The sequence below is a fragment of the Sapajus apella genome, unplaced genomic scaffold (assembly GCF_009761245.1).
Source record: "Sapajus apella isolate SASKATOON/1434 unplaced genomic scaffold, GSC_monkey_1.0 scaffold167, whole genome shotgun sequence".
NCBI classification, from domain to species: Eukaryota; Metazoa; Chordata; class Mammalia; order Primates; family Cebidae; genus Sapajus; species Sapajus apella.
The window spans coordinates 292,632-314,446 of record NW_022437107.1 but is presented as its reverse complement, the minus strand read 5'-3'; the positions used below and the strand labels follow the sequence as shown (position 1 = coordinate 314,446).

General features: G+C 54.8%; 2 protein-coding genes across 2 annotated transcripts in view; both read left to right on the top strand.

The window, feature by feature from the left end:
• The first annotated feature begins 450 nt into the window (after positions 1 to 450).
• RASGEF1A (RasGEF domain family member 1A) overlaps positions 451 to 21,815 on the top strand; it is a 71,571-nt gene continuing 50,206 nt past the window's right edge. The window contains exon 1 of the mRNA XM_032267238.1: positions 451 to 674. The gene's annotated coding sequence lies outside the window, so the exon portion shown is untranslated. The remainder of the gene's footprint in view (positions 675 to 21,815) is intronic.
• On the top strand, positions 1,903 to 12,781 carry LOC116542354. Its single transcript, XM_032267239.1, has 2 exons — positions 1,903 to 8,948; positions 12,771 to 12,781. Exon 1 carries the CDS (start codon positions 2,710 to 2,712, stop codon positions 3,688 to 3,690), a length of 981 nt encoding a protein of 326 aa, XP_032123130.1. The 5' UTR covers positions 1,903 to 2,709; the 3' UTR covers positions 3,691 to 8,948; positions 12,771 to 12,781.

Below are 21,815 nucleotides of genomic sequence, written 5' to 3'. Positions count from 1 at the left end.
AATCTTTTAAGGTGGCTTTGGAGCCTTGCTCTGCCACTTACCAGCTCTGAGAGCCTGCAGGGTCACCGCACTCCCTGCGCATCAGTTTACTAACCTGTCCAATGGGAACAAACCCACCACCAACCACCAACCTTATACGGCGAATGCGATGGTTAAGGTCTTGCCCACGGAAGGGCTTTCATAGTCCCCTGCCACTGATAATTTTGCCAGCTCTGCAGGAGTCCCGAGAGGGCCCTTTAAATGCGGTGGCCGCATCGCCTCCTAGGTTGTCTGTTGCCTTATCCTTTTTAAATGAAAGCCTGGCCCGCCCTTTACTGGCGCCCTCCCTGTCCCGGCTCCCTCTGCCCGAGCCCCGTCCCGCGTCCTACCTCCCCCTGCCCCCTGCACCTTCGCCCCGCACCCTCCTCCCACTGCGCCCCGCGCCCGCCCGCTCCCCGCGCTCTCGCGCCCGCTCCGTGCCCGCTCGGCGCTCGCCCGCTCGCTCGCGTTCCCCGGCGCCGGCTGCGGAGGGAGCTGCTCTGCCCGCAGCTGGCGCAGCGCGGGGGCGGCCGCGGGTGGGCGGGTGCCGCGGGCCCTGGCGCCGAGCATGAGCCGCCGCCGGCGCTGGCCGCGCGCTGCTTGGGGCCCGACTGCGGCGCGAGGGCGGCGCGGGAGTGACGCTGGCCCGGACCGAGGTAGGCAGCGGCCGGGGACCCTCAGTCCCTCGGGGTTCCCCCCCCGCCCCCACCCGGGGCCGTGCCCTCCGGTCGCGGCGCGGGCAGGGCGGGGCGTGCGCGGGCCCGAGGTCTCTCCCGGCGCGGCTGTCGTGGGGCCGGGGCGCGGGGCGGAGGACGGTCGCGGGGGAGGGCGGCGGGGAGCCAGGTGCGCGGAGTTGCTGAGAACTCCGCCCCGGGCTGGACGGCGCCGGGACCCCCTGCACCCTCCGCCTCTACACTGCACTGGGCGGGCCGGGCTTGGCCGGGCAGAGCCGGGCGTGGCGGGAGCGCACGCGGCTGGCAGGCATGGGCACCGCGGGCAGGTCCACTGCCCGGAGCCTGGCGTGGGGGAGGGGGCTGGGGAATCGGAGGAGCTCGGGGCTGCGCAGTTGGAAGTTTCCATTTGCTCTTCGGCATTCTGGGCCCCGCCGTGGCATCTCACGCCCTTGCTGTTTGGCGAGGAATTGGGGCTTGAGCTCTGCATTTGGGGGAGAGGGCCAGGGCTGTGGCAGGTGACTCCCTCTCCCTGCTGGGCAAGGGTCATTTGAAGGACCACACTCTCTTTGACCTGGGCCTTGCGGGCCGCAGGGACAGGGGCAGGTGCAGCTGGTTCTGGTCTGAGGGTCGATGAGTGAGAGGTGGGGGCGGGAGTCCCCTGCTGTGTGGGGAGGGACGCGCTGGCATGTCCCTGTGCCCTGCATTTCTGGCTGCCTCTGGGTGCTGGACCTGGTGGATATTTAGAGAGGCCGCTGCCTGCCTCTTGGGAGCCATCTGGGGGCAGAGACCTGATGGTGGCCGGGGCTCCCTCCCTCTCTGCTCAGAGCAGTGAGCTCCCCTCTGGTTCACTCTCCCCACTACTACCACTCTTCTCCCACTGTCCTGGGCGGGAAGGACACCGATGGTCATCGGTCCCAGGAGCCTGAAACACAGGAGTCAGGCTGGGTGCAGATGAGCCTCCCAGAGGCCTTGGTTCCCTCTGCTCCCCAGGGCTCTCTGCTGCCATGCGGATGCAGTCTTGCCTGTCCATCTCAGGGCCCTGGAGTCTAAGGGGCTCTGGGGGGCTTCCAGCCTAGAGGCCACAGGTCTTGATTAGTGAACCACAGGCAGGCTGCAGGCCTCTGAGACTCAATTTCCCCATCTGTAGACTGACATGGTTTTGATGACTTCCGAGGGCATTTCCACCCTGATGTCCAGTGGCACTTTGCTTTGGAACCTCAGGACCCCAGCCCAGGAAGGGAAGATTCAGAGTGGGGTCACATGAAGGACCTCAGCTGGGTTGCCAGGAACATGTGGGTGGGTTCTCTGCCCCTCCAGCCAGTGTGTGTCCTTAGGGCTGTGGGTGGTAGTGGCCCAGCTGAGGTGGGAGTACAGCAGGCCCACAGGTCCTGCTTCTGAGAAGGGTGTAAGCTGCTTGGATCCCCAGGCTCTCTGATGAAGCGGAAAAGCCCTGTCCTCCTGCACAGGCCCCTGGGTTTGCGAGCCAAGCAGGTTTCCCAGGTGTGCCTTGGCCTGAAGGCCAGCCAGCGAGTTTGTTTTTCTCTGGGAGGCATCTTCGAGCTGCCAGCCGGATGGCTCCCTTCCACCTGGCAAATTGTAGAAATGGAACAGTTCACACAGAGCAGAGGGGTTTTTTGGTGTAACTTAGCAACTGCAGTCAGGGGAGGAGGAGGAGGAGGGAGAAATGGCATTTGTGCTTGGAAGTGGCCGGGGTAGGGAGAGCCACGCACACTAGTGGCCCCCGGCGGTGGGAAGGGCCCCTGGGGTGGTGAGTGAGTGGACACTGGGACACAGTGTGGTTGGGAGCCCCTGAGCACACCGGTCCCCACCTGTAGAATGACGCCAGGGGCAAGATGGGACAGCTTTGGTTGGCCTTTGGTTTTTAGCCACAGAACCGTGGGTTTCACAGAAGCCATATTTGTCAAATAGGTCAAGTGAAGGTGCTGTGCCAAGGCAGGGATGGGGGCAGAAGATTTGGTCCCCACCAACTGTCCTCGGGAGAGGGGCTGGTGGAGGGATGCTCTTCTCTGCGTGGCCCACCCCAGAGGAGGGGCCCTGGGTTGGGGGTGGGCTCTGGGGGCATGGCAGATGGGGAGGGAGACTTAAGGCATCTTCCCCCTCTCTGCTGCCCCTTGGTGGCCCCTCCTTCCCTTTCCCCTTTTTCCTCCTGAGGCCATCTGCTTTGGCCCAGCGCTCTGGCTGTTTTTCTCTTGGAGCTTCCAATCTGCCTCCTGTAACTCCCACCCACTCCAGCCCGCCTCCCAGCTCCTCTGCCCTCCCCTGCCCACTCCCTGCTGGGGAGGATGAGTGTTTACTTAGCAAGGGTGTGATGTGCGGAGGGAGGGGACTGAAGTGGCACTGGTGGGCTGACAGCCGTAGAGGAGGGCTCACCTGCTGGGGGTGTCAGAGTTCCTCCCCTATGGCTGTCAGCCTGACCTGTGGAGATTCAGAGAGGGCTCACTGCCCACTTTTCTGGGCACAGAGCCTGGGGCTGTGGGTGTGTGAGAGTGGGCTCTGGATTGGCCCAGAGTGGCGAGCTGCCAGGAGCCCATGCAGAATGTCCCTGTGTGCTGGGACAGCAGGAATTCCCCAGCTAGCAGCCCCGGAAAAGGGTTTGGGAAGGTCAGCCGGTGTGGCCCAGCAGTGGCTTGGTGGGCACTGTGTGAAGGGAAGCCCAAAAGCCCCTCGGGGTCCTGGCCTGCTCAGAGTGCAAGAGGGGCTCAGGCCTCAGGGCTTACTGCCTGGGACAGGCTGGCAGAGGCTGCCCCAGGCACTGACAGGGGCTATGAGGGGTGTCCGGCTGGGAGTGGGTAGGTGCAAGGGCCCAAGCAGGGCCTGTGCTGTGAGGGAGGGTGGGTGTGACTGCTGCTGTGGCCATCTATGCCCGGTGGACTGTGGAGAGGGAAGCCAGGCAGGGAGAGAGCAGTCAGGTAGCCCCAGCTCTGCTGCAGCACCTCCCAGGAAGCCCATGGGTGCCTTTGGGCATGATTCGGAATGACACTCAGTGATCCTGCCCTGGGAAGCCTCTCCCCACCTGTGGTTGCCTGCCTTGCCCTGGGCTCTGCCCAGGCTGGGGCTAGGGGCCAGGCTGTGGGCATGTGCTGCCCAGGGCAGCCAGCAGGGGCTCCGAGGCCTGCCTGTCTCTTGTGAGTGGGCTGTGGGGTTCTTTGTGAATTCAGGGAGCAGAGGCCAGCACCAGCTCGAAGAGGAGACGCCTGGGCTGGGACTCCAGTCAGAACAGCCCAGGGTGGGCACTTCACACGTGGGATGCAAAGATGTCACTGCCTGGTTGGCAGGTGCTTCTCCTTTTTAAAAAACAGCAACAAAACTTGCTCAGCTGTCCCCATCCTGGTCGCCTGTGCGGGCTGACTTTGAAGATGTACGTGTTCTCTGCTCACTCCGTATTCTCACTTCCCACTCACTCCCACCCACGCCAATCTGCACACACCTCCTGCAGTCCAGAGATATCTTTTTGAGAGGCCATGGACGTCGACTGCCCTGCTGCCAGACACCCATCTCCTGGGCTTGGTCAGCCCCTGGTTCTCCTCCTCATGTCCTGGGACACTCAGAGTCCCTGTTCCTCAGGACCTGGGCTCAAACCCTCTTCCCCACCACAGCGTCTGTTCCCTCCTCCGTGCTGATCCAGTTCTAGCTCCCATCGGCCCCGACCTGTCCTCTGGACTTTGTCAGCCTGTGAGCCTGCCAGACGCCTCCCAGGTGACGATGCACATCATCATGACCCTGAACCTTGCCTGCCCCAGGCTCCCCATCTGAGCAAGTGGGCAGCCAGCTCTCCCTTGTCCCCTCTGCCAGGTTCCCTTTGCCTGGAGTTGTCAGACAGTCTGGGGCACCCCATTCCAGACCTCTCTTCTGCCCCTTCTGCGTCTCCCTGCTCATTGCAACCTCTGTGGGCTGGGCTGCCACCCCAGTGTAGTGGCCGGGACAGTGTAATGGCCTCCTTCCCCTGCAGTCTCTTCTCCCACTCAGGGCATGGGCTCTGCTGGGACTCCCTCCCCTCAGGCGGCTCCCAGCCATCCTCGGGTGCCTTCCTGAACCTTCCGGCTGTGCTGGGGGCCTGGGGCTGCTGTGCAGCAGCTGCCCTGGGTGTACTTGTCTGTGATCCCCTGGACCAGTCTGTACCAGGCCTGTTGGAGCCCAGCCATGAGACAGTGGCTGTGCTGGCGGACTCAGCGAACATCCTCAGGAAGGTGCATGGAAGTGCCTGAGCTGCTGTGTGTGGTGGGCAGAGGTGCCTGGCCTGGGCCACGTTGCTGCCCCCACACCAGGGAGAGGTCAGGAGAGGGGAGCAGACCTGAGAGCTCTGGGACAGTCTGGAGAGATGGTGTCTGGGGGGATGCTGTCTGAGGTCCCGGACCAGGAAGGAATCCTGGGGGCAGGGCTGGGAGGCCAGCACCCTGTTTGTTGTCACCACTACTTCTGTTTCTCCAAGTGTCACCCTCAGACTCTACCTTGAAGAGAGAGTTCTCTCTGGATCCGGTTGCCATGGCAACACTGTTAACAAAGAGTAGCTTCTGTGGAGGAGGCTGTTGGGAGCTGGTAGAGGAGAGGGGGCGTATTCTGAAGGTTTATCAGCAGGGCTTGTTTCCCCACCCCCCACCAAGGTTGCTCAAATCTGGTAGACCCTTCCCCACTGTCTCTGCCTATGGGCCTCTCCAGGTCTCTAGTACTCAGATCCGATGAATGCGAATATCAGGCAGCCTTGAGTGCATCTGGATGTGGCCTGGACCCCAGCCAAAGCTGGGGCACTGGGGCAGGCCTCCTCCTTGGAGCCCAGGGGGACATGCCCAGCCACAGCACCAGGTACTTACCAGGGTAAGGATTTTGTCCCTGTACAGATGCAGACTCCAAGGCCCAGATTTCTCCTGCCCGGACTTCTCTGCAGGCTAGTTCTGTGCCCACCTCATTCTGGCTGGTGCTTTGAGCATGCCCTCTGGGCCCTGCTTCTCTTCCCAGGGCCGTGGTCTGGATGGAGGTAATATGCAGAAACAGGCTCTGGGTGAGAGCTGGGCAGCCCCGGCTTTGCTGGCTGAGGAGAGGAGGGTTGACTCCAGTTGCTAGGACCCAGGCCTCTGCCCTCAGAGCTGGGGAAGGAAGGCCGGGCCAGAGGTGGGGTGAATGGACCAGTTGTGAGGATGGGGCTTGGACAAGGATGGAGCTCGGGGAGTTCTGGGGGTGCCCTGATACTTGCATGAGTTAATTACTCAGAGCAGGGAGGGGGCTTCATCAATTATTCATTTTATTATTGCTGTTAGCAGTGGGTAGCTGGATGAGGAGTGGAGTCCCCCACAGGCCAGGCCAAGCCAGGTGAGCATCGGTGGCACTTGGGAGAGCCCACGTCCTGCCCACACTGTCTGCTGCAGGCCGGGCCCTTCCTGCTTGGTTCTGCTATGGAGACAGGGCCTTCCATGCCCCATGCCTCTCCCTTCTCTGGCCTGGGTGTTTCTGGGAGCTGGGCTCACCCTGACCAAGCTGGAGTGAGTTGCACCTGTTCTGAGGTAACCTGCAGCTACCTGGACCAGGTCATCTGCCCTGCGGGGAGTGGTAGTGGTGGAGAGGGTTAGGAGGGCTTAGGAGGGGCTGACAATAAACTTCATTGGCAGGTGTGGCCAGGGGTCCCAGCTGTTCTTCATGGAAAGGCTAGGGCAGCCAGAACTACTTCCAAGAAGGGGAGGATGCTTCTGCATGGGCAGGGCCTGGAGGGAAGGCCCACAACTGAGGTCACAGCCTTGTTGGTGTGCAGCCAGCGCTGGCTCAGAGATGCCTGCACAGATGTCAAAGAGACTGCCATTCAGGCCATGTGTTCCGACTATAGCACAATTAGGAGAGAAAGTGATAACAAAATAGATAACTCTAAAAGAGTCATATATTTAGAAAATTTGAAATGCATGTTTAAATGATGGGTCAAATAAACAATGAAATCAGAAGTTTTTGGGATTGTGATAAAAATAGAATGCTGTGCACTGTGGGCTGCGGCTGTTGAGGGCTACACACCCTGCTGATGTCTGGAGAGCCCAGTTGTACAAGAGAAGTCCATGCCCAGGTGCCTTCCTTGGCTCCTGCAGTGGGAAAGGTGGGAGGGGGCGGACCAGTGGCCAGGCCTCCCGTGGGCACAGGAGTCTTCCTGCTGGGGTCCTGAGAGAGGGGCGGACCCTGGCTTCTCTGTGGGGTCCCAGTCTGGGGAGCTGCCCGGCCCTTCCTGTGGGCACTGGGGTTCCACAGTGGCTCTCTGGCTTGCTGTAGCGCCTAGGGTAGGACTCCAGGGCAGCATGGCATTCTCAGTCCTGCAGGGCAGGACACCAGATGCATCCTGGGGTGTGCCCAGTACAGAGCTGTCTTATGGGAGGCTATTGGGGACACTGTCAGGGGAAGACACAGGAAGAGGTCTCCAGGGCAGCACCAGTGCCAGGCAGGGCCCAGGCTACAGAGTAGAGAGAAAGGAGCTGCAGGTGTGGGGAGGCCGGTGGGCCAGTGCCCCCAGCCCACCCTGCCCGTGCCCAGGCCTGGGTGTGGTGTGCAGGCATGTGCAAGGGGCTCTGGGTGTACACATTCATTCACATCCAGATGCTGGGACGCTGTCCAAGGGCTGTGCTGGGCGTTTCACCGACATGTGACTTAACCCACCTTTTTTGATATCAGGATCATTATACTTATTTTGCTGATGAGCCTCTGGGGTCTGCAGAGAGGGGTGGAGGCAGAAATTGAGGCCAGGTCACTCCCGTGTGCTAGGAAGCATGTTATAGAGCAGATGGTGTTTTTCTCTGGTGCCTCCCTTCATCTCCCTGAGCCTTCCTTCCATCCCTGACCTGCCCCTCTGTCCAGCCCCTGAGCTGGCCATCCCCATTCCCACCTTTGCGAGTGGTTTCCCCTGCCCCTTTGCCCCCTGAATGCACACTACCACCTAGGGGCTCAGCTGGATGGCCTCAGCGGGGAGCACCTCCACCTCCTGGAGGGGAGGAGGTGCCCCTCCTCTGGGTTGTTGAGCACTTGTTCTGTGTCCGCTCATCTCATCCCTGCCTGTGATGGCTGTGACTTCGTGCCTGGGCTTGGGATTCTGATAGAAGGATTTAGAGCGAGTGCACCCTCAGGGACATCTATGTGGGAATGACCATGCAGGGAGGAGAGGAGGCTGGACAGAGGTGCAGTTGCAGTGCAAGTCTAGCCTGACTCCATGGGGACTCTGGAGTGTCAACTGACCCACAGCTGGCCTCCCTCTGAGGCAGGGGAGTTGGAGTCTGGCCCTTGCACTGCTCAGCCCTTGGTTGCTGGTGCTCTAGTCTTCTGCAGAAGGCTGCAAGTGTGGATGGCCACTGAATGGCCCTGAGGGAGTCTGGGTAGGGCCCAGCTGCAAGTCCCAGGGGGACGCTGCTGCTACCCCCAGGCAGGAGGCTGTTCGCTGTGCCTGTAGGCTCTCAGCCAGTCCCTGGGGGGGCTCAGAATGAAACCTCAGGTCCAGACTGCTCCTGCGTCCGACAGCACCTTCACCCTGCTGGGATGTCCGTCTTCCTGGGGTAACTGTGAGTGTCCATAAGTTCTTCCCTGTGCTGGCTGCTGGCCCCAGGACCAAGTGCTGTGCTGGTGTGGTGCACAGAGGAGCTTTGCCTGTCTGTCCAGGAAGAGACTGACTGACAGTCATATTGTTAACCCTGGGCTCAGGTTGGATGTGCCAGAGATGTGGGAACCAGAGACCAGGGACAGCCCCAGGCCAGTGAAGGCAGTGCAGGGTGAGGGTCACTGGCTGGGGAGTCTGGGGCCTGCACATCAGCCCCTGCTGAGGCCCTCTCTCCACTCTGGCCCCCAGCTGTCCTGCCCGGGCCTGGCTCTCAGGAGGGCCATGTGCCCAGTGAGCTCTTCCAGCTTGCTAGGGGGCCAGATCAGGTGGCAGCACATGGGCTGCCTGGAAAGCCCACCAGGCATGGAGAGGCTGCTGAGTGGGTGGATGGTGGGTGTGGGTGGCACAAAGAGGAGATGGAGGCAATTCCTGTGGGGCATCCGTCCAGTAGCCCTGCAGCTCAGCAGCTCCCCCAAGCCTGCCAGGCCGTCCAAGGCTCCCTGCCAGTGTGCCCCGCAGCCCACCCAAATTGAGCTGCTCTTTTCCTCTCAAGAGGATGGCCGCCTGGTGTGGCCTGCAGCTTTGCCCCCAGGAAATACACTTGCCCTTCTGGCATCAGGCATAGAGTGGCATGTGGCCCTGAGGGAGGTGGGGCACCAGATTGGCTATGAAAGAGGGCAGGGGAGGTGGTGACTGAGGCCAGACTTCACCCACCCCACTAGGAGGAGTGACTTTACCCTCCACAGCCCCCTCACCTCAGGCCTTCTGATAGGCCAGGCCAGCCTTGGGGGCCTCCCACTCACAGAATCCCTCATCTCAAGATGAGACACTTCATACTTACCTACTCAGATGATGCAGGCTGTAGAGTTGACTTAAAAACAAAACCTTGCCTCAGTTTCACCATCTTTCAATGGGGAGTTGACTGGTGCAGGCTTCTAGGGGCTCAGGGGCAGGCAGGCCTCCATGAGGGCACCCCTCCCCACAGCTCTGAGCCACCTAGTGTAGAGGCAGCTTTTGTCTGGGATCCTGAGTAGGGAAGGAGTTCACCCCAGATGCCCGCCAGAAACCTGCTCCAGCCTAGCTGGTCTGTGAGCCTCCGTAATGGTGACACTGGAGGCCCTCATGTCCTGGCCCAGCCAGCTGCCCTCCCCTGCCTCTCCCTGTCCGCTATCTCCAGGCTGCAGCTGTGTGCCTTGGTCAGAGCACCGGCTGCCTGGATGGTGGGAGGAGTAGGCAGTGGCCCCATGAGTCTGTCAGTCCTAGGGGCACACCTTTCCCCGGCTAGTGGGGACAGCCATGCACCCGCATGGAAGCCCAGGGGAGAACCCCTGGCTGCCACCAGACATTATACAGCATGTGTAAAAACGGTTGGGGCAGCCTAATGCGGCGTCAGGGCTAGTGCTGGAGAATGTGAGTCCCAGGCCTCCTTTCAAACGGGGAGGGTGCCACAGATGGGACCCTGGACTCTTCCGTTGCCCATCGCTGTGTGCAGTCACTACCCCCTGGGGAGGTCCGGGGGAGCACAGGGGATGACGGGGTCTGAGAACATCCCCACCCTCCTAGGAAGGAGAATGTCACTTGGTGGAACCTGCCTGCAGTTCAGATGGGACAGAGGTGTGCAGGAGGGGCGGGCTGAGGCACCCTGGGGTGGCAGAGGCAGAGGCAGGCTCAGTCCCAAAATCCTGCCTCCCAGGCAGGACCTGTGTTCCTCTTTCCCCACTAAACACTGTGTTGGTGGGACTCACTGGGAAAGGCCTCATCTGCCCACCTGATCAGGGGCATCTAGACACAAGTGGGTCCAGGGCGGGCATGCAAATCGCCACCACTGTGTCAGCAAGGATTGGAGGGGTCAAGAGCCCTGCTGGTGCTGATAACCAAAAAGTGGTTGGTCCAGGGTGTGGACCCAGGCTTCACAGCTCCTCCCCATCTCTGTGGCCTCTGGAGCCATGTGAGAGACTCTGAGGTGCGGCTCACCCTTACACGCCCCTGAGAGATGGACTCAGGCAGAACCATTGGAGAGCGGAAAGTTGGCCTGGGAGAGATGTGTCATCATGATCCCACCCACTGCAGGCCATGCACGCCAGGCACCGCCCAGGCTCTGGAAATGTAGATACAACCTGAAAATAGACAGAAATTAGCCTAACGACTCGAGAAGGAAGGAGAGGTGCCAGGAGGGAACGATGAGGGCAGCTGCTGGGTTCGAGCAAAGCTCTGAAGGGAGGAAGGGGGTTTCTGGTTGTAGGGGGAACAGCTAGTGCCAGGCCCCAACATGGACTCATGCCGGTGACCCAGGAATGGCAGGAAAGCTGGGGGACACAGACCTGGGGTTTCATGCCACCTCGTGATTCGTCTGTGTCTGTGTGTGGATGTTGCCAGTGGGGGCACTGCTGCCTGGCCGTGGTGTGCACTGGTCCACACCAGACCACCAGACACATCTCAGCCCCAGCCTGGAGGGAACCGGGGGTGGGAGCCTGTGTTGGGGAAGATGCTGAGGTCCAGAGTTGCACTGAGTGTGGGGTGCCCTGGGAAGCCAAGAAAGGTACCCCATGCATCACGGTGTGGGCAGGGACCCTGGAGAGGACACTCTGGTCTGCGTCTTTGACCTGCTGCATCTCACTTTCTCACGCTCCTCCCTTGGCCGTTGCTTCCCCCAGCCCCTGCTACTACCCCACCAGCCCTTTCTTTCCTTGGGGCTCCTGTTCCTGTTCTTCTGCCTGTGTGACATGCCCCTCAGCCCTTGCCTGTTTCTGGGCACATGCTCCAGGGAGGACAGAGCCAGTCGCAGCTGGATCAAGAACCAAGCTCTCCACTGGCTGCCTGGATGCTGGTTGCTGTGTGTTCCGGGGAGGCCTCTAGCAGCACTGCCGCACCTGCCCCTGCACAGCCCGCCTTGTCCTGACTCCAGGCCCCCTCAGCGTCCTCACCCCACCTGTGGCATGTGGGACACAGTGTGGCCAGGACAATCATTAGCATGAGCTCCCTGAAGTCAGTTCACTCTGGGTCCCCTGGGGGCCTCCTCCTGGACAGTGCTCCCTCTAGGCAGCTCTGGAGGGCAGGAGAGAGCAGGCAGGTGGAGAGGGCCTCCCTGATCACGGAGCGCAGCTTTAGCGTTGCTTGGCAACCAGGGGAGGAAGGAGGGCATAGGAGGAGCCTAGACCACACTATGCCCCCACTTTGGACTGGTTCTCCTCTGGGTGAGTGGGGTGCCAGTGGGTAGAGAGGGCCGGGAGCCAACCCAGAGTCTTCCCAGAGGAGCCAAGGGTGACCGGTGCCCAGGAACGGCCACACACCTACCACCTGGTGGTCCTGAGACATTACCTGTGCCTACTTCCACCCCAGCACCCCTAGCCCTGGCTCCAGGATTCCCTTGATGTGGGAGTCTGGGTTTTGGTTCCAACTCTGTCCTGTGACCTTGGGCAGACACTTCGGGTCTCTGGCCTCAGTCTGTGCTGCTATGAAGTGCCAGTGGCACTCCTCACCTCCTCAGAGCAGTGGCTGCAGAGGGTATGTGGCAGAGCTGTGATGTTCCTGTCCTGCTCCGAGTGCAGGCTCTGGGCAGGGCTGTGAGATGAGGAGTGAGGAGCGTGCCTGCACCCAGAGCTTGCAGCCTAAGAGGAGGTGGGGGAGCTGTCCCCAGCCTTTGGACAAGGGTGCAGCCCTGGGGCTGGGTCAGGATGGTGATCAACTCTTACACCTCAGCCTGCTCCACTGTCCAGGACATCCCGGAGCCATCCAGGCCCAGATGACAGTGGGCAGGGTAGGAAGGAGCACTGCTGAGTGGGCAGCCTAGGCGGGTGGGGCTGGGCAGCTTGGCCCGGTGGTGTGAGGGGCCTGGAGGACACCAGCTCCTGGGCGGGGCCGTGCGGTGTGGTGATTTTGGAAGGTTTCCTGGATCCTGCTCTCCTTCCTGCTGGGCATTCCCACTACAGCCAAGCCAGACACCGGCCAGAGGAGCTGGGCTGGGTGGGGCTGGACTCTGCCTGGCAGTGACCAGGCGGTGGCCAGGGCTTCCTGGAGGTGCTGAAAACCCCACGCTTCCCAGTTTCCTCTCCAGATGTCTGGGAATGAGGAGCCTCTGCCTGGGAGGAAAGTCCCCAGCGTTCTCAGCTGAGTGTGTCAAGAGTGTGGGTATAGAGGGGCCTCCAGTGGGCCCTGGGGCCACCAGCTGCACAAGGAGGTCCCAATGTCAGACCCCATGGAGTCACTGGTGTCGTTCCTTGTGTGCCATGAAGGGACTGTCTCCTTTCTTCCCTCCCTTTAGTCATGGATTCTGGGGGCCCTAGGAGGAGCCCCTGCTTGGAGCTTACCCAACAGAGACCTGTTCTACCGCTGAGTTACAGCAGCAGTTTCCAGCCTTGCCTATGGTCACAGACACTTGCTCGGGGAGCACAGCCTTATGGACTCCCAGCCCCCACCCAGCCTCCTGCTCGCAGCTGAGGCCCAGAGGCTGGGTTTCACCTGCTGTGACTTGGGTGTGAAGGTGTCAGTTCCGGGCCCTGAAAGAGTAGATGGCCTGGGGGCGGTGTTAGTGGTGCTGCCGTGAGCCCATAGGTAGAGAGGACAGGAAGGACCGGCAGGAAGAGTGCAGCCCACAGCGGGTGGAGCTCTGGGCCAGGCCCACAGTGCCTGCAGGATATGTGCCTGTTAAGGAAACCCATGCCCTTGGCAGGAGGGTTGGCACCCTACCACACAGATCTAAAGGTGCAACAAGTGGAGGCCATCAGCACTGGGCCATCAGCTCCTCTGCCTCTGCTGAAAGCCCCTGATCTTGGGACAGTGAGGGGAAATCAGACCTTTGGAAAAGAAAGTGCACTGTGTCTGCCTCACAGCCAGGTCTTGTCCCTTCCCAGGAGTCCATGGCTGAGCAGAGTCACTGACCACCCAGGATTCACCAGGAGGGAGCAGACACAGGATCTGAGCCCTGCTTCGTGGCTGACCAAGGCCTCCTGTCCACCCTCCCTCCCTCTGGCTGTGTGCCTGGCCTGCCGTGCCCCACTGGAAGGTCAGCATGCCAGTGGCCTCCCTGGTGGCCCTCTGACTGTGACTTGATGCCCTGCCCTCCCTTCCCAGGCAGGCCTGCCTACTGTAAAGGCTACTGGCTGCGGAGTCCCACAGCCCTGCAGCCCACCTCTTCCTCCCTGCCTTCCAACCCAAGTGCCTGGCCAGGCCCTTGGCTCCTGGCCTGGTTCCCCTACCCACCACCCCAGGCCTGGCTGTGGAGAGGTGGGTCTGCTGGTCTTTCTGCTCCATCTGGGGTGCCTTACTGTATGCCTCACCTGCTGACACCCTTGAAACTAAAGGTGTGTCCACAATGTGGAGTGTGACTGTGTATGCACACAGTGTGGGTAGGTGGCAGTGCCGTGCACACACAGAGGAGTGCCTGGGTCAGCCCTCTATGCCCCCAAACCCCCTCTGCTCCCGGGGTCTGCCCCAGGCACGTCACTGCCCTTGGCTATCCCAGCATCAGTGGTGACAGGTGCCCTCTTCGTCCTCACCCTCTGACAACACTTGCCATGGCCAGGGCCAGCTGGGAGCCCGACACCATTCTGTATGTACTCTGGGTGTCACTACCACCCAGCAGGGCCTCCCTGTCTGCTGCTCCTGCATCACCAGCGGTCCACCTTGTTGGGGAGACTCCCTGCGGCACAGTGCCTTCACCTGTCCCCTCTGAACCTGACAACAGCAAGGAGAGAACTGGTACTTGTGAGGGTCAGGGGGCTGGTCCACACCACTGCTGGGCCAGATGAAGTGGCTGTGCACGGGGAGGCAGAAGCATAGGGGTCCCGTGAGCCAGAGAGTGTGGAGGCAACGACCTAGATTCCCAACAGTTCAGACAGGGTGAGCTCCCCAGCTATCACTCAACAAGCACGTTTCACAGCCTGCTCAGGGCTGGCACAATTAATAGGACTGTGCCATCCTGACTGCGTCTGGAGGTGAGGTGGCTTGGCTGTGGGCTCTGGGCTGACATCTCAATTTTCACAGCGGCCTGTGTCCATCACACACACTGACACCTTGTGCTCAGCGGCAAAGCAGGAGCAGTAAATCGATCTGTGTGGCTTTTCCTTTCCTGGCATGCGTGGGTGTGTTCTGGAAGCCATGCTGTTCCTGCTCCAGCCTGTGTGCCTCCTAGGGGGCTCCAGCTGAAGTGCAAATCCCAGGATGGTGAGGGGCCCTACCAGGTGTATCAGGAGGCAGCGAGTGCAGGTGGGAAGCACGCAGTCCTCATCCTGGGGGAATATTGCGGACCTGGTATGGAACCCACGGGGTGCTTCTCATGAGGGCTCCAGGTGGCTGCTGCTGGCTGATCAGTGCTGCATGCTGGGACTGCGGCAGGAAGGGAAACTGAGTCTCAGAAGTGGGGTTGCAGACGAGTGCCATGAGGCCCCTGCCCACAGAGCAGGCCTCTTCCTGCAGCCCTTCCTGCTGGATTTCTGGGTTTCTGGCACCCTCCTGGCCTCCATCAAGGGGATAGGTACTGCCGTCCATGCCATGCCACCTCAGAGGTGCTCCGTAGAGTGAGGCCCAGGCCCCTCCTCATACATTCCCTTCAGCTGTGAGGCTCCCTGCTGGAGCCTCTGCCTGTGCCTGGCCTCGGGCTGCTCCTGCTGGCGCATCACCACCTCGACCCAGGTGTCTCTGGCTTCAAGGGCTGCTGGTCAGCGCCTGGGTCCATTGAGCCTTGTTCCCCAGGACCACTGCTCCCCAGCCTCCAGCCCTCTCTGCCTCTTTCAGCTGGGAAGCCGCCATTGACCAGGTGACAGGTGGGAAAACAGCAGAGCCACGATGACCCTCAGGTGCCTTTGACATTTGACCTGACCTAGGGAATAGGCGAGGGACAAATGTAAGCAAGGAGCCGCTGAAGAATGGAGCGTGGAAGGGACCCCCCTGGGGTGCCTGACCCTCTTCCCCTTCAGCACACCCCACACTTGGGGTTCTCAAGTCTGGCTATGTGCTGGGTTCCTTTTGGGCTGGCAGAAGATTCCAACTCCAGAGCCACGCCCCCAGACTCTGATTGGGTCAGCCTGGGGGCGGAGCCCAGGAATCTGTTTCTAGCCCGGGTCTACTTGGGTGGGGTGGGGCACTTTCTTAGAGTGACTTATGACAGACAGCAGGCGGAATTGACACTGTCCTGAGTCAGCTGGAACCTGGGAGGTGGTCTCTGTGTCCCCCAACAGGGAAACCATCGTAGCTGCTCAGGAGTTCCCATGACAGGTACTCTCCCCATTCCCCGATTCCGGGCGGCCCTCCTCTCCCCAGCTGTAGTGAAACCAGCATCCCGGCAGCTGGCTCCCAGGCAGCACTTCTTCATAGCCCTGAGACCGTGTCTCAGCCAAGGGTGCACCGTGCTGGAGGAGGTGCCCCACAGTGATCTGCACCGGTCCCTTAGGCACGTGTCACTCACCACTTTTTTCTAGAAGAGGAAACTGAAGTTCAGAGAGGTGAAGGACTTTTGCCAGCTCCCTCAGTGGGAGACAGGTAGGTCCTGGCCACTAGACCCTGCTGTGAGCACCGTGCTGTCTCCGTCGGGGGGTTTCCCAGAGGGAGGGCACCGAATCATCTTGCTTTTAAATATACATTAAACACATGTGAAAGTACCTGCAGGAGCACCTTGCCTGATTAGGCATCAGCCGGGGTTGGAGGGGTGGGGGCAGTTGTCGGGGCAGGAGCATCCTCTGTTTTGGACTCCGAGGATCGGGGGACACTCTGGGGCCCAGCCCATCCTGCCCATTGGCCTTCCCAGCTTGTTCCTTCTGAGGGACACAGAACTGGCATTGGTCAGCAGGCAAGGGGGAACAGGAAGCCCCAGAGCCAGCCAGGGGCCAGGATGCCCTGCTGGCCCGAGCCATGTGCAGACACTGACATTTCAGTCCCATCTTGGCAATGATGGCAGCTAGCCTGGGCAGGACCCTGCACCACTGTGCCTAGGGGAGCAGAGCTGCCGACAGCAATGGGAATGGGCCAGAGTGAGGCTGGGCTTGCTGGCCAAATCACCAGCACTGTCTTCCTTCTTAGAGCTGTGGGAGCCTTGGAAGTGCTTTCAGAAGCTGAGGCTGACAGAACCCTCTTTCCCCAGGACCCTGACTCGGAAGACCATGGTTAGCTGGGGTGGAGTGGGAGCCCTGTAACTCCACATTGAAGAGCGGATGACCACTTGGATGAGATCATGCCAAGGAGGATGGACAGACAGATGGTCAGATGTAGGAAGTGGGTAGCATGCCAGCAGGTGGGAGCTGGCAATGGCTTGGGTGTGGGGCAGTGAGGGGATGGTTGCAGGTCTTGGCTGCTGTCCTTGGAGTCTGGTTGGTCCTCGGTCGTGGTGTCCGGCTTCTCAGATGGACGCAGCTGCCCAGGTCTCTCTCCCTCTCAATTGATTCTTACGCTAAGATTTCTTCTGTTGCCTGGAGTGTCTGTTTCCTCTGGGGTCAGTTCTTCCCTATGTGGTTTGGGATTGCTTCATGCAGGTGAGAAGTCACATCATCCAAGGAGCCTTCTTCAGCCAGCCCATATTATCACCAGCAGAGTTCCCGCCCCCATCCACTCCTGGCCCTCCCTGCCTGCTCTAGTTTTTTCCATAGCACTTGTTGCTGGCTGGTGTGTATTTGCCTGTTTAGTATTTGTGTCTCCCCTCGACCGTTTATGCCTCATGAGGCCCAGGACTCCTTGGGTCATGTTTATGACCATATCCCACTGTCTAGAACAGGATGAGGCAACCCTAAGCCCCTGGAATATAGTCATTGGATGAATGAATATGATTACTTAGCCTTATACTCAGGCAAAAAAAAAAAAAAAAAAGAATAAGAAAAAAATCCACAGACCAGTTGAATAAAGGGGAAACCCCAAGCACATCATTCAAGAAAAAAAAGCCTTATAGCTCATTCTCACTCATAATAAATGAAATACAAATTAAGCTTGCAGTGAGACCATTCTCACCCGTTAGATTATGGCACCTGTGAGGGACATTGAGTGCTGTCCTGGGAGTGGGATGTAGGCCATCGTCATCTTTTCTTGTAAGAAACTGAAATATATAATTCACATAACAAATTTTTCCTTTTTAAAGTGCACAATTTAGTGGGTTTTAGTATGTTCACAAATGGAAACATAATCTCTGATTCCAGTACTTTTTTTTTTTTTTTTTTTTTTTGAGTCTGAGTCTCACTCTGTTGCCTAGGCTGGTGTGCAGTGGTGAGATCTCGGCTCACTGCAACCTCTGTCTCCTGGGTTCAAGTGATTCTCTGGTCTCAGCCTCCTGAGTAGCTGGGACTACAGGTGCGCACCACCATGCCTGGCTAGTTTTTTTCAGTTTTAGTAGAGACAGGGTTTCACCATGTTGTCCAGGCTGGTCTTGAACTCATGACCTCAGGTGATCTGCCAGCTAGACATTCCAAAGTGCTGGGATTACAGGCATGAGCCACAGCTTCCAGCCTAGAACTTTAAAATTATCCCCTAAACTGCCTCTTCCCCAAATTAGTGGTTACCAGCCCCTGGTAACCACTAATTTATTTTATGACTCTAAGAATTTGCTTATTCTGGGTCTTCACATAAGTAGAATCATGCAACATGGCCTTTCATGTCTGATTTCCTTCTCTTAGCATACTGTTCTCAAGTTCCTCCATGTTGTACCATGTTGGTATCTTGTTCCTTCTTATTGCTGTGTAATATTCCATTGTATGGATAAACCATACTCATTAGGTAATGGATATTTAGGTTGTTTCTACTTTGTGGCTAATATGAAGAATGCTACTGTGAACATTTGTATAAAGTTTTTGTGTGGACAGGTGTTTTCAAATATTTTGTGGAATATAAGGAACACAATTGCTGGGTCATGTGAAAACTTCGTTTAACAGTTTGAGGAACTGTAGCATATCATTTTCTGAATGGATTGCACAATTTTATATCCTTACCAGCAAAGTATGAGAGTTTCAGTTTCTCAGCATCCTCAGTAATACTTGTTACTATTGTCTTTTCTATTATATCCACCCCAGTGGGTGTTAGATAGTATCTTGTTGTGGTTTTGATTTGCATTTCCCTAATGATAAATGATTGTGAGCAACTGTAATGTGCCTATTGGCCATTTATACGTTTTCTTTAGAGAAAATGTCTATGAGGGCTTTTGCCCATTTTTAATTGGGTTATATTTTTATCGTTGAATTGTGAAAGTTCTCCATATATTGTGGATACTAGACCCTATAACATATATGGTATATAAATATTTTCTCCATTCAGAGGGTAGTGTTTTTCATTTTTTCTTGATAGTGTCCTTTGAAGCACAAGTTTTTCATTGTGATCAAGTCCAGTTTATCTCTTTTGAAATTTGACTGCATGTGCTTTTGGTGTCATATTTAAGAAACTATTGCCTAATCCAAGGTCACAAAAATTTATACTTGTTTTCTTCTAAGCGTTTTATAGTTTTAGGTCTTACATTTGTGTCTTTGATCCATTGGAATTCATTTTTGTATATGGTATGAGGTACAGGTCCAAATTTGCTCCTTTGTGTGAGGCTATGTGGTTGTCCCAGCACTATTTGTTGAAGAGAGTATTCTTTCACCATTAGATTATTATGAAACTCTGGACAAAAATTGAGTGATCATGGTGGTGTGGGTTTATTTCTGGATTCTGACTTTTATTCTGTTGATTTATAGGTCTATTGTTATGCCACTACCACATGGTCTTAGTTACTGTAGCTTTCTAGTAAGTTTTGAAGTTGGGAAATGTGAGTCTGCCAACTTTGTACTTCTTTTTCAAGATTGTTCTAGTTGTTCCAGGTCCCTTTCATTTTCACATGAATTTTAGGAGCAGCTTGTCAATTTGTGCAACAACAACAAAAAAAGCCAGCTAGAGTTATGATAAGGATTGTACTGAATCTGTAGGTCAATTTAGGGAGTTCTGTCATCTGAAGAACTTTGTCTTCCAATCCATGAACACGGGATGTCCTTCCACTTATTTAAGCCTACGTTAATTTCTCCTATGTTTTGTAGTTTTTAGTGTACAAGTCTTATACTTTTATTAAATTTATAAGTATTTTATTCTTTTTGATGCTATTATGAATTGAATTGTTTTCTTAATTTTATTTTCAGATTGTTCATTACTAGCATATAGAATTACAGAATTGATTTTCACATATTGATCTTGTATCCTGTAGCCTTGGTGAATTAATTTATTAGCTCTAATAATGTGTGTGTCTGTGTGTGTATGTGTATTCCTTAGGACTTTCTTTATGCAAGATCATCTGCAAATATAGATCATTTTACTACTTCTTTTCAATATGGATGTCTTTTTTATCTTTTTCTTATCCAATTGCCCTGGCCAGAACCTCCAGAGCAATGCTAAATAGAAGTGGCAAGAGCAAACATATTTGTTTTGTTTTTGATCTTAGGAGGAAAGCTTTTGATCTTCTACAATTAAGTATGATGTTCTGGATTTTTCACAGATACCCTTTATTGGATTGATGAAGTTCCCCTAAATTGCTAGTTTGCTGAGCATTTTAAAAAATCTTCAAAGGTTGCTGGATTTTATTAAATGATTTTATGCATGTATTGAGATGATTATGTGGTCTATTGATATGGTATATTACATTGGTTTTTGTATGTCAATCTAACCTTACATTCCTTGAATACACACCGCTTAGTCATGGTGAATACTTAAAAAATATGCAGTTGCATCTGATTTGCTAATATTTTGTGTTGAGGAGTATTGCATCTATATTTGTGGGTGGTTTATGTTGGTTTATAGGTTTTTTTCCTTGTGATTTTGTTTCCTGGTTTGAGTATAAAGGCAATAGTGACCTCATGGAGTGAGTTGGTTAGTGATCTTTATTCTGTTTTTTGAAGGAAATAGTAAGGGATTGGTGTTAATTCTTCTTTAAATGTTTGGCAGAATTCACCAAGGACTTTGGCCCTGGGTTTTTCTTTGTAGGTGAAAAGTTTTTTGATTACTGATTTAATGTCTTGTTATAAATTTTTTCTGACCTGAGTAAGTTTCAGTCTGAGAGTTTGTGTTTCTCTAGGAATTTTCCAATTTCATCTAGTTTATCTAATTTCTTGGCAAACAGCTGTTCATAGTATTCCCATATAGCGCTGTTTATTTCTGTAAAGTTGGTGGTAACATCCTCTCTGTTTTATTAATTTGAACCTTTTCTCTATTTTTTTCTTGTTCAGTGTAGTTAGAAAGTTTGTCAATTTTAGTGATCTTTTTAAAGAATCAATTTTTGTTTTTTTATTAATTTTCTCAGTTGTTTTTCTACTCTCTATTTCGTTTACTTCCACTCTCTAGTATTTTCTTCTTCTGTTATTTTTGAATTTAGTTTGCTTCTCTTTTCCTAGTTTCTCAAGGTGGAATGTTAGGTTATTGATTTGAAAACTTCCTGGTTTTTTTTTTTTTTTTTTTTTTGAGATGGAGTCTTGCTGTGTTGCCCAGGCTGGGGTGTGGTAGCACGATCTCAGCTCACTGTGCAACCTTTGCCTCCTGTGTTTAAGAGATTCTCCTGCCTCAGCCTTGTGAGTAGCTGGGATTACAGGCACACACCACCATGCCCAGCTAATTTTTTGTATTTTTAGTAGAGATGGGGTTTCACCATGTTGGTCAGGCTGGTCCCAAACTCTTGACCTCATAATCTGCCTGCTTCAGCCTCCCAAAGTGCTGGGATTACAGGCATGAGCCACCATGCCTGGCCCTTTCTGTTTATTAATATGGACATTTATAGTTTTACATTTTTTATTTTAGCACTGCTTTTGCTGCATTCCATAAGTTTTGGCATGTTATGTTGTCATGCCCATTTATTTTATAATATTTTTACTTAAGCAAAATTGAGAATCCTTTTGTGGTTTCTTCTTTTTCTATTGGTTATTTAAGAATATGTTGTATAATTTCCACATATTTGTAAATTTCCCAGATTGTTTTTGCTTTGAATTCTGTTATTTTGTTGTGGTCACAGAATATACTTTATATAATTTCAGTTCTTTTAAATTTATTGAGATTTGATTTATGGCCTAACATAAGGTCTCTTCTGGAGAATGTTTCCCATGCATTTGAGAAGAGTATGTATTTTGCTGTTGTTAAGTGGAGTGTTCTATTGATGTCTGTTAGGTGTAGTTGGCTTACAGTATTGTTCAAGTCTTCTGACTTTGGTTTTGTTTTTCTTTTTACCGATCTACTCTCTAGTTGTTTTGTTCATTATTGAAAGTGGGGTCATGGAATTCCCCAACTATTTTTGTTGAATTGTCTTATTTCTTCCTTCAATTCTATCAATTTTTGCTTCTTGAATTTTGGGGTTGTGTTGTTAGGTACATATTTTTTTTGTAATTGTTATATCTTGTTGATGGGTTAACCCTTTAATCATTATAAATATCCTTCTTTGTCTCTATTAACAATTTTTTGTCCTAAAGTCTATTTTGTCTAATATTAACATAGCCATTCTGGCTCTATTTTGATTACTTTTTGTATGGAATATCTTTTTTCATATTTTCACTTTCATCTTATTCATGTTTTTCTCTCTAAAGTGGGTCTATTGTAGAAAGCATATAGTTGGATCATGGTTTTTTTTTTTTTTTTTTTTT